General features: G+C 45.2%; 2 protein-coding genes across 3 annotated transcripts in view; one reads left to right on the top strand and one right to left on the bottom strand.

The window, feature by feature from the left end:
• Positions 1-5,689, top strand: part of LOC146182250 (A disintegrin and metalloproteinase with thrombospondin motifs 18-like) — a 155,348-nt gene extending 149,659 nt beyond the window's left edge. Inside the window, exons 21-22 of one of the 2 annotated variants that reach the window (XM_084577310.1) lie at positions 3,640-3,891; positions 5,398-5,689. In XM_084577310.1, the coding sequence (XP_084433436.1) occupies positions 3,640-3,877 (238 nt within the window). In that variant the 3' untranslated portion in view covers positions 3,878-3,891; positions 5,398-5,689. The remainder of the gene's footprint in view (positions 1-3,639; positions 3,892-5,397) is intronic. The other variant, XM_084577309.1, reaches the window with a different exon arrangement.
• Positions 5,690-7,992: 2,303 nt separating this feature from the next.
• Positions 7,993-15,110, bottom strand: part of Zir (dedicator of cytokinesis) — a 66,929-nt gene continuing 59,811 nt past the window's right edge. Inside the window, exons 35-41 of the mRNA XM_084577308.1 lie at positions 14,724-14,858; positions 14,525-14,614; positions 13,080-13,170; positions 12,829-12,974; positions 11,624-11,877; positions 10,147-10,287; positions 7,993-9,226 (exon numbers count right to left, since the gene is read on the bottom strand). Coding sequence (XP_084433434.1) covers positions 9,178-9,226; positions 10,147-10,287; positions 11,624-11,877; positions 12,829-12,974; positions 13,080-13,170; positions 14,525-14,614; positions 14,724-14,858 — 906 coding nt within the window. The 3' untranslated portion in view covers positions 7,993-9,177. The remainder of the gene's footprint in view (positions 9,227-10,146; positions 10,288-11,623; positions 11,878-12,828; positions 12,975-13,079; positions 13,171-14,524; positions 14,615-14,723; positions 14,859-15,110) is intronic.

Here is a 15,110-nt window from a genome sequence, read left to right as displayed (position 1 = left end):
GCGGACCACGGCTGTTGCAACGCGCGTCTTCCTGTCTACCTCTTCTTTTGAAGCGACAAGCTTCACTATGCTCGTCAACACCGCGCTTCGTGAGCCGAAGCCTCAGATTTGCCCCTTCTCCGCATGCGCGAAACCGAGTGACGTTATGCATGACACAGGTGGGCGTCGTCGCCGCTGCCGATTCCGTCGCCTGACCTTCGCCGCCGTCACGCGCTACTGCGCATGTGCGCCGCCGCTTCTCCTCCTCGATAAGGCACGCTTGCTCATAGAACAGGCGCAGATACTCGCCATGGAAGTAGAAGCAGCAACAGTCAGACGGTGGTGGTGAAAACGTTTATTAAAGATAGAGTTACATGGAGGTTGCTCTAGGGTCAGGCTTAGTGCCCTTCCCCTCACAAACACTAATTGGAGTCCCTAGTACGGGACCCCAGTGGCTTCCGCTGCCGCCATTGCTCGTTTGACCAACGCCTTTTGGGCTTTCAGGTCTGAGCAGGCGAGTAGGGTCGCCTCCCAGTCCTCTCGGGTGGGGTTTGGGTTGTGCAAAGGCAGGGTTGGATGGGCACGCCCACACCATGTGGAAGAGGTTCGAGGACATTTCCCCACAGTGCGGGCACTCCCTGGAGAAGGTACTGTCACTTTCACATCATGGTGTTCATAAGGAGGCGAAGAAACACGCGCTCCTCCACTCTCGTTAACCCTTTATACGGGTGGGTACAGCTGCGTAATTTGTCTGTTTTGGTACAGCTACGTAATTTGAAAGTGTAGGCTGGTGTGAATTCTTCTTCTGAGGAGGGGGACGAGACTGCCCGGTTAGAAAGCGCGCAGGTGGCGGCATCTGCTGCCTCGTTTTCTCCTAGCCACGAGTGGGCCGGAGCCTAGACTATGAAGCGGCGAGATGGACTTCCTACGTACGAGCTGTTTTGCAGTAGCCGGTAGGCCAGGTACGGACGGCGCAGAAACACTGATCCAGAAGTGGTAGCTTGGGAGCTGGCTAAAAAGCAGCGAAGATATGAAAAGCGCAAGGCTAGACGAGCGGCTGAAACGCTAGAAGTATGAGAGGAACGCTTTTCGCTTCGAGATATACAGGCTTAACCTTAGCTAAGTCACAGCTATTTTTTTTTCTATCTTCTCTGTCCGCACGAGGCAGCGGAGGTGGCTTTCAGATATTCCTTCTTCGAGAAACACTACAGACAGTTTTTAATCTAAACGCCTATGTGACCTGCGCTACAACAGGAAAGGCTGCGCGGTGACACTAGGCGGAGTAACTATGCACGCAACAACAGCTACAGAGCCAGTAGCAGGTCCGTGCATTTTCTTTTCCTTCTTTCCATAGTTGCAGCAATAATATCGCACAGTACACGGGCGCCTTGCTTTTCGCTTCCATCGAAAAGCGGTCGCAGCAGCAGGGATCCGGTCCCTCATCCTCAGGCACAGCAGTTAATGAGCGCCCTAACCATTGCACCTCCACGCGTCAGGGCACCACAAGTGAGATAATTGGTTTACAGGAAATCGCAGTATCTGTCATTTTCTCTATGGGTCACCTGGGTCCATTCATTCATTCATAGCATCTTTATTTATAAGGATTGACAAGAATGACCATCGTTATCGAAAGGGTCGCTATCTCCCTGACCTCATGTCATTCAATTGGTGAAAACACTGGAACTGAATGTTCGGCTGCCTCCACTTCCGATTCCGGCGATTTCACCAATCAGCTAGATTACTGGAGGTTACTTTTTTATTAGGTCACGGAGATGGACACACTTTCAATAACGATGCAAACTCTGACCCAGCTGTACAGAGAAAATATGACGGATACCCTTTTCCTTTCCTGGAAACCAATTGTAGTGCATGTTCTCCAGGCGGTGACATTACTGCGGAGCCCTCCACTACGAAACCTTTCTCTTTCCGCTTTCACTCCCACCTTCCTCCCTTCTTCTACGGCGCGGTTCAGGTGTCCACAGAACTAGTGTGACAGATATTACACTTTCCTTTCCCGTGAACCAATTATTATTATTATTATTTCCCTTTGGTGCCCCGCCGCGGTGGTGCTGTGGCTAGAGAGCTCTATTGCAGTGTCCCAGGGTGTGGGATTGAATCCCAGCTGCGGCGGCCGCTTTTTGCTGTGCGATGTGATCATGTGAGTTTCAATTTCAGAAGCCATACACTATGGGGACTCATAATCTGATTCGCTGTTGGATGTTAAACCCCTTAAACCAACCAACCAGCCTTTCTGTTTCGCCTATATCAAAACGCAGCCGCCGGCGGTCAGGTTCGAACCCGGGTACTCTGATACAGTAGTCGGGAATCTCAACGACTGTGACACCGCAGCAAGGCAAAGGAGCCAGAGCTGAAACTGGTGTATGGTGGACAGCTAAACACAATTTAGATTAAGTTCCGGTGTCCGCTGGTCCCTGGAAAAACTAAAGGCACATCACCTGGCGACATTTTGTGGACACAATTAACATATATTGATGATTTCGCATTAATGAAAACAGGTTGCGACGGGTGTACTTGGGAGCGCCCAATGAGGGTGTCCAGGTTGAAGGGGCGGCTGTGGAAACATTTCTATGCGTTTTTCAGTTTTCACAGGAGGTGCTCATTTCCCTTTCATCATGGGCAGTAGTGCCACGCCCGATTGATAAGGCACTGTGTGCAACACAGTTAGCGGCGCGGCCGACAGATGGCACTGCTTCGCATGCGCTGGAGTCGTAATGCGGATTACGCAATGATTGGTGCATAAAGGTGTGCTTAGCACATTCGCTTGCCATATGGGACCACGACGGCGCGTTGGTGACAGTCAATATGAGGTCAGCTTAGCAGCTGGCACTTCGCATTGCATGGTCATCTTTCACGTGACCACGATGCCATGCAGTCGGTGCTCAAGTAATCACGTGTCACATCGACTCGAGAACGCGCGACAGATTCGTGCCAATGAAAAACAAGTGTTCGTATCGTTCCCAGAATCCCTCTCTTCAGCAGCTTCCTAGTTTACATAGCATGCTGTAAACATTGCACAATTTTTGTCTATGAAAGTGTAGGCATTGATTAGCGGTTGCCCTTGGTAGGTAGCGCCATCTAGCGAGTGCCTCCCGCATTAAGACAGCATGTTTGTAGCAGTCACCTGCTGGCTAGATGCAATGTTTGAGAGGCATTCCGAAACATTTCGTGAAGCTCTGGACAGCCGCTTCTCTCTATATTACCAGTTATGTATGCAGCACGGGGTGCGTGCAGACGGCGGTTAACGAGACAGGTGGGCGCGCGCCCCGCCTGAAGACGAGCGTAGCCAGCTTTGTCAAAAGTTTACAAGGGGTTTGCTTCTGAGCCATACCGCATCGCTCGTAATGCCTTCCCAGTGTTCCAAACCTCTTGAAGGTAGGATTTCTTGTCCTACACTGTCCAACGGGAAGGACTTTCAAGAATGATGAAAAAAAAGCACCACTACACATTTTAAATGTAGACACCCTGCGCTCTAAATTTTTGACAGACTTTACAGCCAAGAGCGTCCACCATACCCGTGCCGGGAGTCTCAGCTGGGGACGTCATAAATACTGCTCTTGCTACATTTTTAGTTTCTGTATCGTGCTTGATAATTGGGATTTAAAGGGTCAAGCTAAACAGTTTGGGGTCGTTGCATTTCAGGTGGCACATGGAACCTTGGGGCTCCTGCACGCATGGCGGCCTGCAGAGCAGGCTGGTGGTCTGCGTCGAACCACTGGTGCAGTCTCTCTTCTCGCTAGTCCCCGACGGCCGCTGCGCGCCGCCTCGTCCGCCACATCTCAGGAAGTGCGCGCCCCAGCCGACAAATGGCGCCACACCACTGCCGAGCAGCGTGAAAGCTGCGTCACTGCCATCACGGCTACTGCCCAGCACTGCGTGACGATAGTTGTACAGGTGCGAGTCTGTCACAAGATCCGGGAGCGATTGTGGGGGCCACCTTAAGGAATTCTTGAGAAACATGAGGGAAACAGACACAACGCAATGCTGGCCCCAAAAAGAATTAAAGAGGGTACATTCTGGTGGTGCTTTGATTTCAAATATGGGCGCTGCAGTGTAGGGTTCTAGATTAATTTAGACATTTGTGGCTCTTTAAGTACACTGCCATCACACTAAACCCAGGAAGCCCTGCAGCTGGGATTAGCGGTGTTTCGTTATAGTCTGCTACAGTGCTTGAGCGGGGTGGCGGGAGCAATGTTCTGGTGCTATAGCAGACTATCAAAGAAACATCTACACGTTTGAAAAGGACTGGAAAGAAAGCCGAGATCCCTTTTTCAAGCTATTTGAGAACCCTTTTCAAGTGGTTTTTCACTAACCTTAGCCTGGTGTGTTCATTCGCAAGAGTAGTAGTCACGCAGTAAAGAATAGAGGGTAGTGTGATCTTACATTATGCAGAGAAGGATGCTGGAACAAGTATTCTTGCTGAAATTGCACCTCATTCCCTCTTGCATAGCAGATGATGCTGGTTTCAGTGCCAAGAAAATAAGGCTAAATATTCTGTATAGATCTGTCTCAGTCTTTTACAACAAAATGCTTTCAGGGGCTAGATTATGTACCGCTATCAATATAAAACCAGTCATAAAAAATTGACAATGGCCCATTCCCATTGGTCGCCCTATCTGCCAGTCAGGGCCAACCAATAGGAGCTGGGCATTGTGAGCATTTTGAGACTTCAGTAGGGATAGTTGTTGGGCTAGTTGGTATTCTTAATAGTTCTCAGAAGAGATCAGCCAGTGCTGCGTTCATTCTTCTCATTCTTTTTCTTCGTTTTTTTTTGGTCATGTGCCATTCTGCTGAAAACTATGAACCTAAATAAAGTTTTGAGGCTAGTTTTGTATTGAGAATGGTATGCCATCTGGTGCCAAATTATGCAACAATTACATCGCAAAAACTGTCACAAGCTGATCGGCTAGCCATGCTCCTATTGGTCGATACCGACTGGCATACCTGCCGATCGATACTAGCGGGGCTGATTGACAGGTTTGTGAACGTTTTTGTCAAGTGACTGTCGTGTCATTCAACCCCTGGAACCTGTTTTCCAGATGGTGAAGCCAGTACAAGCCGCGGTAGACATGGCAGCACGGGCGGAGCTGGCAATATTTGGCCTGCATACTCGGCTGTAACATTCAAACAATGGGAACAGGTGTTGAAGATTGTGTTTACACACACCGATGCCACACTAAACACCAGCTAGGTTGCCTTTGGCCAAACGGTGACACGTACGTAAGGCTTTAAGACTGCGACAATTACAACCAACGCCAGCTACAGCTATAATAAAACAGCTATAAAGAAGAAATTGCGGGGTTATTTCGACATCTATTGGAGCCAGGTTCAACTGCAATTTACCTACAATATAAAGCAGGAATGCCGTTAGTTTAATCAGCTTCGTTGTGTCCTTCCCAGGTGAACCCGCCATGATTTCTTGGAATATTCGCATGCCAGGCTGCTGTGCGGCCCGTCGAGCTACAAGTCTGGACTCCTCCAAAAGTCCCGAGAAAGAGAAGTCTCGCCCGAAGCACGTTATAACTTATTTGTTGCCGCATTTTTTTAGCGTTGTCACAATAAAACACATTGCCATGTTCAAGGCTGCTCCAATTGATGGGCAGCAGATGAAATCTTCTGTGCTTGCCACATACTTTATGAATGGTCTACATTTACAAATAGCTAACCAAATACCTTTTTATATGATTTTAGCATTCCATAACTGCTGCGAAATATATGCAATAAAAAATATTTAATTAAATCATTATGACATTAAGTGAAGTTTATACCGTGAAAGATAATCATACTGTTATCAGTGAGCACGGCAGCAGCAAAAGCCAGCAATACGAAAGCTTGCAAGTTATTCATGAACAGCATGAAATGCAGTCCATTGTAATGACCTCTTCAGGCCGCCTGTGCCATCAGCTCACATGTGGGCATGGGCTGGTGACAAATATACTGGGAGACATCATTATGAGCAGGTAAAGCATTCGACTGTTTATACGGAACTCTAATCAAAACAAAGCAGTTGCTATCAAAAGCAGCTTTTTCGCAGATAACACACAACAAAATAAACACCAGGTGCTATGCAGAAGCATGGGAAAGTATGCATGCAGATCAGTTTTGTAATTACAGTACACATGGAAAGTGCAGCACGAATGGCAATCACGCCATTGGCAATGTGTACGATGTGATGGATGTGCACAAACACAAACTCCAAGGTGTGCATGCAGTGCAGTCGACGGTTACGATGCTGATGACGTGCAGGTCGCATGCTGCCACACTACACTGTGCGTACGGCACACCTAGCGATCGTAGAATCAACAATGTTGAGTAGGAACACAGTGCTCGAGGAGAATTTTATGAATTCGCATGGTTTTTATCACCCAGATTTTACTTTGCAAACAAAAAAGGTCTACCAGATTTGCTGCTATCACAAGTTTACTAGGATTTACCACGACTTAGAAAGAGAGATTTTGGTAAATTGTTAGAAAAAATTTTTCGCCACCATAAAGCCAAATGCCATGGCCATTTGACTAACGTTTTTCTCACAAAAAGGATGTTCTGGCAAGGTACGTACTGTCTTTGCCAAAAGTAAACAGGCTGCTTGGTTTGCTTCTTAGCCCTGTCGTGCATCGTTTATAGGACATCCCAAATCCTTAAACACCTGTACGGAAAGAAAGCCACTCACTCTTATCTGCGAAGACCATTTTTTTGCTTTTGGGTAACTCAAGGGCTTTAAACACGGTTGAGGAGCAAACCCTACAGCCTGGCTACTTTTGGCAAATATGGTACATGTGAAACCACAGACATACCTATACTCCATGACAACATCTGGCAACAAAGTGGAAGCTGCGGAGCTGAAACAGTTGCCTCTGTTCCTAATGCAGCAAAATATAGTTGAGGTTTCTCTTAAAAGCCTAGTAGAGTGTCAATATTTCATTTTATATGCCTTTCTTTATGGGGTTTGATGTACCAAAGCAACTCAGGCTATAGAAAGCGTCGTAGTTGAATGCTCCGGAAAATTTCTCACTCGAGATTCTTGACGTGAATAGTTTTAAGACATAATTTTTCCCACAACTGGTAACTTTCAATGCTGAAACTCAGAGAAAACAGTCCTCTTGATAACAGCAAATTTTTTAAGCACCTCTAGCAACAGGAAGCTACAATCTATGGCCCCAGCTGCTCTGGTGATGAAATGAAGTTACCAAAGGGAGAGCAACATCCCTAGCAGTTGGAAGGAGCAACCTGCAGCCCACAGTTTGGCAGAATAACAGTTAGGGATGCTCTGCCCGTGCAGCCTTCTTTTCACAGCCAAGAAAAACTGTTGTGGAGTGTAGCACAATTCATTCTGTGAATTGTAAAGCACACCAACTTCCGGTATCACCTCCTAGCTAGTCTCAAAAGCATTCTGAGCAGTAATTTTCCTTAAAAAGCCTCAATGAACACAGCCTAAAATAAAACACACAGAGTTACAATACATGCCAACTCTTAATTAAAAAAAGAAAGAAGAGGCCATCAAACCCTTTTCAAGCAAGGGGATTCAAACAGCTGTCTTGCGTGCTCAAAGGTAGGTGCTAATCCATTGCATAATAAAACTGACAGAAATGAGCACATTTAACTCACCTTCTTTCATCCCCATATGATTTCTTCTACGTATTTGCCACTATGTGGCACTACCTGACACTGCACTTTTGAAAGAATAAATGTTATCAATCTTGCCCCACTTTGGAATTTGCAGTCTACTTAGGAACCACAAAATTTGGTTTGATTGATTCCACAACACCACATTTTCTTTACATATCAACAATATTTGATCAAATCAGAAAAATTTACTGTACATATGCTTGCAATGAGGTTGCAATTGATCAAAACATGTTTGAGGGTGGGAAACAAAATTATAATAAGGAACACACACACACGCGCGCACACACACACACACACACACACACACACACACACACACACACACACACACACACACACACACACACACACACACACACACACACAGCATTTTTCACTGAATTTTGTCTTTTATTTATTGCAATAAGTGTCAATGAACACATAAAATGGATAACCCAAAGTAAAGCGTTGTACACGGTACCTGAATATAAAATGAGAGCTTAAAGCTTAGTAAAATGTAAAGGCAAAAGTCAGGCTCTGGCCTAAAGCACCAACACATATGCATATGCTATGCCTGTCACAGATACTCAGGGAAGGCTTCAGGAGAATTTTACAGTAGAATCGGTCATTCCAGTAAGAGAAATATAGGTCATTCTGCTTCATCACAAAACTAAATCCACTGATTTAAGCATCATGCCAAAATGTAACTGATTTTAGGAAATGGCACATGGAACAAATACATCAAAAAGCTGTCCATATCGTCTCACTATCAGTACAAGCACCAAGACTAAATAAAGAAATAAGAGTGCACGCCTTTGATGTATATGTTGTACAGAAAAAAAATAGAAGAAACTGGCCTGCTTAAGTAATGTCCAATGCAGTGGTTTACACTACCTTTTACTGGCGCATTCTACCTTCGAGCATACTCACTTCCTCCTAGGGGTCTAAGTGGTTTTTCTTGCAAACCAAACTAAAAATGATAAATGCAAAATAATTTAATAAATGGCAACAGGGGGCAGTGACTGCCAGAGTAAAAATGACTTGAGCATTTGAGGCATCCTAAAAGAGGAGCTAAAAAGCTACGAGACCTTCAGGTAAAGTAGTATGCCTAACCACACGCAACTGAAAAAATACCACACAACTTGAATAGCGCAAAAATGCACTTGAACGAATACTACGAAACGAACCATTGCTTGCTTCGCAACACTAAATACTCCACTTTGTTCAAACTATACATCACAGGAAGTACTGCGTTGGAGCAGCCGCTAGTGTTATGCGTTGCAAATTCTTCTGACGGACGACAAATTTCCTGACACACACGAGACGGATGACACATCTTCACGCGCAACCTTTGTAGAAGGCACAAAACACATCAACGCAACAGCACAAACTTTGCACAAAATAAATGCTTAAAAATTAATACTCACTCTGAGTAAGCTAAAAAATATGACCTTTCCTATCCTGAAATTGCTTTGGCTAATTGCTCGAGACCACTTAAAGAGATATAAAAAGGGAGGGATACACCGTCACTGCTGTTAAGTGTCGCTCCTTTGTAACCGCACCAAACACGGTACCTCAGGGTTCCTGCAGCTGTGGGCGCAGTAAACCGCCCTTCGTGGTACACCTGGAAATACAAGACGTTCTTCAGAACACAATGTCCCCAAGTTGCAAAGCATTTTTGTGTACTTATTTACCTGCCACCGCAAAGGACACTAAAGCTGTGGCCAGAAAACAGTCCTTGCATAACTACAGCAACACTCAGAATAAGTTATACGGACGTAAATGAAGATAATAACAACAGGCAAATGCTTGCTTCACTGTTATGGGCAGAGTATGTACAACAGTAAACAAAATGCTCGCTTTCCTAAAAAATTTGCTTTAAACAAGGCCAGCCTGAATGAAAATATCAAAAACAAAAATGATAATGCTTCATTCACAAGCATCGTGTACCAGCGGAGATATCAATGGAGTCATCCGAATGCAAGCCTAAACGAGCAATGAAAATAATGCAAGGAAACTGACTCAACTGTGAAAAAAGCAAGTGAATGAGAACACATCGCCGCATATGAAAAATGAAACAAACAAGCTCAGTTAGTACAGGTAAGTTGATAAGCAGAGGCAAAAGAGCATGAACATGCGAGACAGAGAATCGGCCTTTAGTGTAAGGACGTCGTGCCCCCATGCGGGAGGCACTAGGAAGAAAATTGGCCGGCGGCCTAGCAGATTACTATCAGGGAGGCTACCAGGAGGCTACCGCCGGTTACTTGGCATTGCTTGTCCAGGCAACAGATAGAGAGCTTTTCCTGCGGCTCAGCTTTTCATGAAGCATTCATCGGTGCTCATATACTGGTCCCTGTTAGGAGCATGCAAAGACAAGGCTGCATTGAGTGTGTTCTTGCCACATCTCTTTCATTTCCTATGGAAACAGCAACGGTGCCCAAAAATGCCGTACAGATTGGTTAAATATAGCGCCGCTAAGGTTTTGCACACGTACAGGCCACATGCACAAAGGCGGATTATGTCTGACAAGCCCTTCTAGCTTACCAGAATGGAGACACGCTGTTGTTCCGTATCATGGGCAGAAGCTGTTCACTGAAACGACTATAATTTCTCTCAAGCTCCTTCTGGTAGTCCCGCTGGTCAGGCCCAATCAGGGTCTTGTTCTTGCGCAATGCCTCAAAGCACCTGAAAGGAGAGAGGGAAACGCATCACTAGAGGGGTATAAGAGGGCCGCATCCTGCACTCATCTTATCATATTATGAAAAAAATGTTATTTAAAGGTTCTGGCTCTCATTTTATAAGAGCAGCTAAGAGCAGCAAATGCTGCACAGTACTTAAACCAGCATTAATAAACCCCTGAATAGATAAACCTTTAGACTAGATGGTGCAGAACTTGGTGCCATCTGGTGGTACATAGGGAAGCTTAGCGGTGTTGCATCCAATGCTATGCATACATTGCAATAAAATATTTCTCCTCTGCTCCTTCCTATATCACTGTATTCACTCAGTTGTACCGTTAGCTTTTTTTCTTTAATGAAAATAGAAGTTAAAAGTCACCCCTTGTGTTATAACCACACCTTGTGCAGAGACATCGTCATCCTTTATTCAAACTCTGCATCTTCCCCTCCTCCCCAGTCAAGTCCGGTTAAAAGAGGTCGGCAGGAATTTAGAATCACTTCACTATATTGGCCATTTCTTTATACCTGGGCTACAAGAAAATACAGAAATATGGCCTAGCTGATTTACTGCTGTTGAAAAACAAAAGTGATCCAGCATTCTGTGAAGACGTTTCGTGAGTGCAAATTTCAAGCTCAAGGTGTCATGTTGTCCAAATATGAACTGAATTTCTGGCCGAGCTCCAAACTGCTGAGGAACATCTGTAAGGTCTCAAACGCTGCAATGATTATCATGAAGGTCACTGGCTTACAACCAGCATTATCCCAACTGCCGTCGGAGGCAATGTCCACTGTGGTTGCTTCCATGACACTCCCGGCAATTTTGTCAGTCGTCGAATCCAAATCCTTTGTTGCAGCATGGCCATCATCAGTGGAAATGAGGACATGCCTGATAAGTTTTGATGCAGGCCAGGACCGTTCTCCACAGGAACCATCATCTTCCTAGTTGAAAAGCTATCCTGTGCAATCCCAAATTTAGTTACGACCTGTTCAAGTGAGGAAAAGGATAAGAACACATACCGCGCCCTTAAACAAACCCAAAAATTCTACAACATACATACGAAGCAGCAGTGTGCAGTGAACACACTTTACGGTCTCTCTACGGAAGCACTAGCATACAGGGCGGCAAAGCGCCACCTTGACGATGTTGTATTCCCTATAGCTTACTCTATGACTAATCATTGACTGACCATGACCTGACCTTTGACCTCCAACTTGACTTTTAGATTTAACCTTCCACCTAGACTATGAGCCAAACCAGCATTTCTCAGCACTATGACACTGGTGTAACTGGGTTAAGCCTTTTCTACTTAGTTTTCCTTGAGTACCACAAAACAGGTGCTCACTTTCGGCTGAAATCACGGAAACACAGCCTCAGCTTGTGCTGCTGTAGTGTGGGCACACGTGCAGGGTTGACCAGGTCAGCGAGGAATACCCGGGCCACCTCCAGGGGGCCCTGGTTGACGGTGGTGCCCATGCTGCCCTGAAGCACCATCTGCAGGATCTTGGGGTCAGCCGGCTCCTGCTGTGTGGCCTGTGCCAGCTCGGTGGTTTTCTTACGAATGTCCTCAATGGCCACCTCGATCGGTCGCAGGACCACCTGGGTCATGTCAAATCACCACCGTCACTGTAGTACGTGTTTGCCTCAAACTGGTTTGGTTCTTCCCATTTGTTACAGCGATATTCACACAATCGGCATGCTTGGTTAGGAGACCAGCACTCGTGCGATGGGAATACAGTTAAACCTGTATGTAACAAACTTCAACTGAAAAAAATCATTGATATAAGAAAGTATTTTGAAACACCATGCATTTTTAGCTCCATTAAAATGAAGCAATTATTACTGCTATTTTAATCACTCTTTTAATGTAATGAAATTTCGTTGCTGGCTCAAGATGAGCTCGAGGAAAATTGTACCAGGAGCTCAGAAGGTTGAGTGGGGATTGTACCTTCTGAGTGTATCTTCAGCTGGGAAACTTACACACTGTCTTTCTTAAGCTCTAGAAACAAAAAGTGCCAACTGGCTTTTGAGCTTTGTGGCAAAGGTCAATTTGTATACCTTGAAATCACTGCAGCAACGTTGAAACTGTACTGACTCTATGACTGAATGAAGTGTGAGGTTCATACTGATGCATTACTTGATGCCTCTGATGGAATTCAGTAGAATCTTGGTCTTCATTTTATGGAATCAAAATTTTCTAACATAGAAATGTAGAGGCCTTAAATATGAGCCGATACTTAACACTCATTCATATCTAGTGAACAGTGCCCTGTTCATTTGCACTGTCTTTTCGCAATATCTGTTAAAATTTTAGTAGCATAAATCAGGGGTTCTGAGTTGTTTTGATGTTGAGTAACAACAGCAGTTTCCAAAAAGTCCTGGAAAACAACATGCACCTGCTTCTGCCCCTTCCTGCCGTAGATGCCTGCTCCGAGCATGCAAAAAAAAAATTGTTTTGGTTTCGTTTAGTTCCCAGCACAAGCTATTCCAATAGACCTACACGTAAAAAAAGGTGGGAAAAGTTTATCAAATGAAGGCCAAAGCATTCACCTGCACCCGCTCTATGACCTGGATGCGTGTCTTGACGTAGGGAAACGAGTTCGCTGTGGTTACGATGGTCTTCCGCTTGTACTGCTCGTGCAGATCGCCATGCGCTCGGCCATCAGTGGTAAAAGGTGTAGCATACACAAAGCGTCCTACGAAGAGAGTTGAATAGGCAGCCCAAGGGAGACCCAAAAACAGTGATCAGGATAACGCGGCTCCACCAAATCTCACGAAGACGTGCCTAGCGCCGGACTTACTTATGTTGTAGTTTTTGTCAAAGTAGGTCACCCGCTCGCGCAGCTCGTACATGTCGAAATAGGGCTCCACGTAGGTTATCTGGATGTACGCCTGCACAAAGCAAGGAAGGATGACGTCAGTTATTGCACACGAAAAACCATACATCCCTTCCCTCCTCCTTTCATTTCTCTACTCCTAAGAATAACTATCAATAGCTTTCTCTCTGGTCCAGTTGTTGGAATAAACATTTCAACTTTTGAAGTAAACATGTGGCAGGGAATCGTTCCAGCTTCCACAGCTTATGCGATGGCTTCCGTTCTGGCTTCCAAAAGAAAGAATCCAAGTTGTTTAGGAGCCCGTTTAAGGGCTCTTGGTATTTAAGATGGGCTCTAGCAAAACTGCGATGGAGTACGGGCTCAGCAGATGTAGTGGACTAGGACCAGACGGTGTATACGAAATCCTGTCATGAGAAAATTCATTGATGTTGCATGCATAAGAGCCATTGTATACACCACTCCCAACACCACACGAAATGAACTTCGAACCATGCTTGACCGTGTATATTGGACAGACTGGACAATGTGTAAACAGAAGGTTTCAAGAAAACTCTTGCAACAGCAATACTTCAAAATCATCAACTGACCTTGCCCTGCACCACTGTTTGTGCAGCTGCAACTCTGTTCCTTCTGGTACAGTGGTTCTTTTTAGGCATGAAGACCACCCACCAATGAAAAGAACGGAACTGTATTGCATGCAAAAATCTAGAGAAACTTGCGTTAGTCGCCCCCATCAACTGTTACAAAAAATGAATCGGTTTAGCGGTGAAGACTGCGTATCAGTTCATTGCGATAAAGATGTGTTTAGTGGTCTTATCTTCTGCAGGTCAGGATTGTTTTCCGATTGCTGGACACATGCACAACCTTGTTGGCTAGGCACCTTGTATACTGGATTTTTTTTTGTGATATAAATTCTGTTCTTCCTGTAATAAAGCCCAGTTGGAGACAGCTCTTTTCTTGTCTCCGTCTTCTCTCCGTCAGGGTTTACCGCGCTGTTGTTCCATCATGAATATATGCCAACTTGTCCAAATTCCTTCATTTATCCAGCACCGCAGACTTACATGGGCACTGGCCACGACCATGCCAGCGGTTCAAATTATCTGGATTTCCAAATTAACGAGGGCAAAGTTAACTGACTCTACTGTAGAGAGGTTATGATCATAGTGTCCAAAAGATGCAAGACGTGCTATGGAAATTAGAATACATAGTGGTACATGCCATGCCAAAGACTCTTCTACTTAATTAAAACCAACTCCTTGTTACACCTATTCTTCTATCTTCAAGCCAGTAAATGTTACCCTTGCCTTTCACCTTCACTAGAGCAAGGTCAGCAGAAGTGAGCTAATTACTGTTCCATGTCATCAAGAGGAAGGAAATAAATAATAAAAAAGATAAAAGAAAATGTTCACTTTTTCGGGATGAAGGCGTGAGACGTCAACCATGTTGGAGTCTTTGATGACCTCCACATATTCCTCACCAAACCGCTCAGCGTAGAAGCTCTAGAAACAGACATGAGAGGCAAGAAGCAATTAGAAAAAGAAAGCTCTATTTGCAGAGGAACAAGCCCCCAGAGAGGCCTATTGACACAGTCACCATGATGGCTGTTACCTCAAGTCTGTGTGATATTTCTGGCAACTTGGTCAGGGTGGGCTCTTTGTAGATAAACTCTTCACCATCTAAGTCTCCGAACCGCGGGCCGTAGAAGCCCACTCGGAAGTAAGTGCCAAACACCCTCTTGCCGGCCTATGGAAAGAAAATAATAAAACCAGGTCTGTTGAACACATTGTACTTTCAAGCAACTTCTAGCTCCCAGGCAATCGATAACCTTTGAGTGGATAGTGCTGAACAGTTAGACTACAGCTAGTTACAAGTCAAGAATGCAGTGGCGAAATTTCTCGAAGGAAGCCCTCTAACCAATGGCGCCGACAGAAAGGAAGCTCCCAGCATTTGAGGCCCAAAAGGACTTTTCCCCTCTCATGTCAGCAGGTGACAAAG

The sequence above is a fragment of the Amblyomma maculatum genome, chromosome 8 (assembly GCF_055883805.1).
Source record: "Amblyomma maculatum isolate TAMU_Amacu chromosome 8, ASM5588380v1, whole genome shotgun sequence".
NCBI lineage: Eukaryota > Metazoa > Arthropoda > Arachnida > Ixodida > Ixodidae > Amblyomma > Amblyomma maculatum.
Note: the sequence above shows the minus strand (reverse complement) of the source record. Positions and strands in the feature narration are given on the sequence as shown.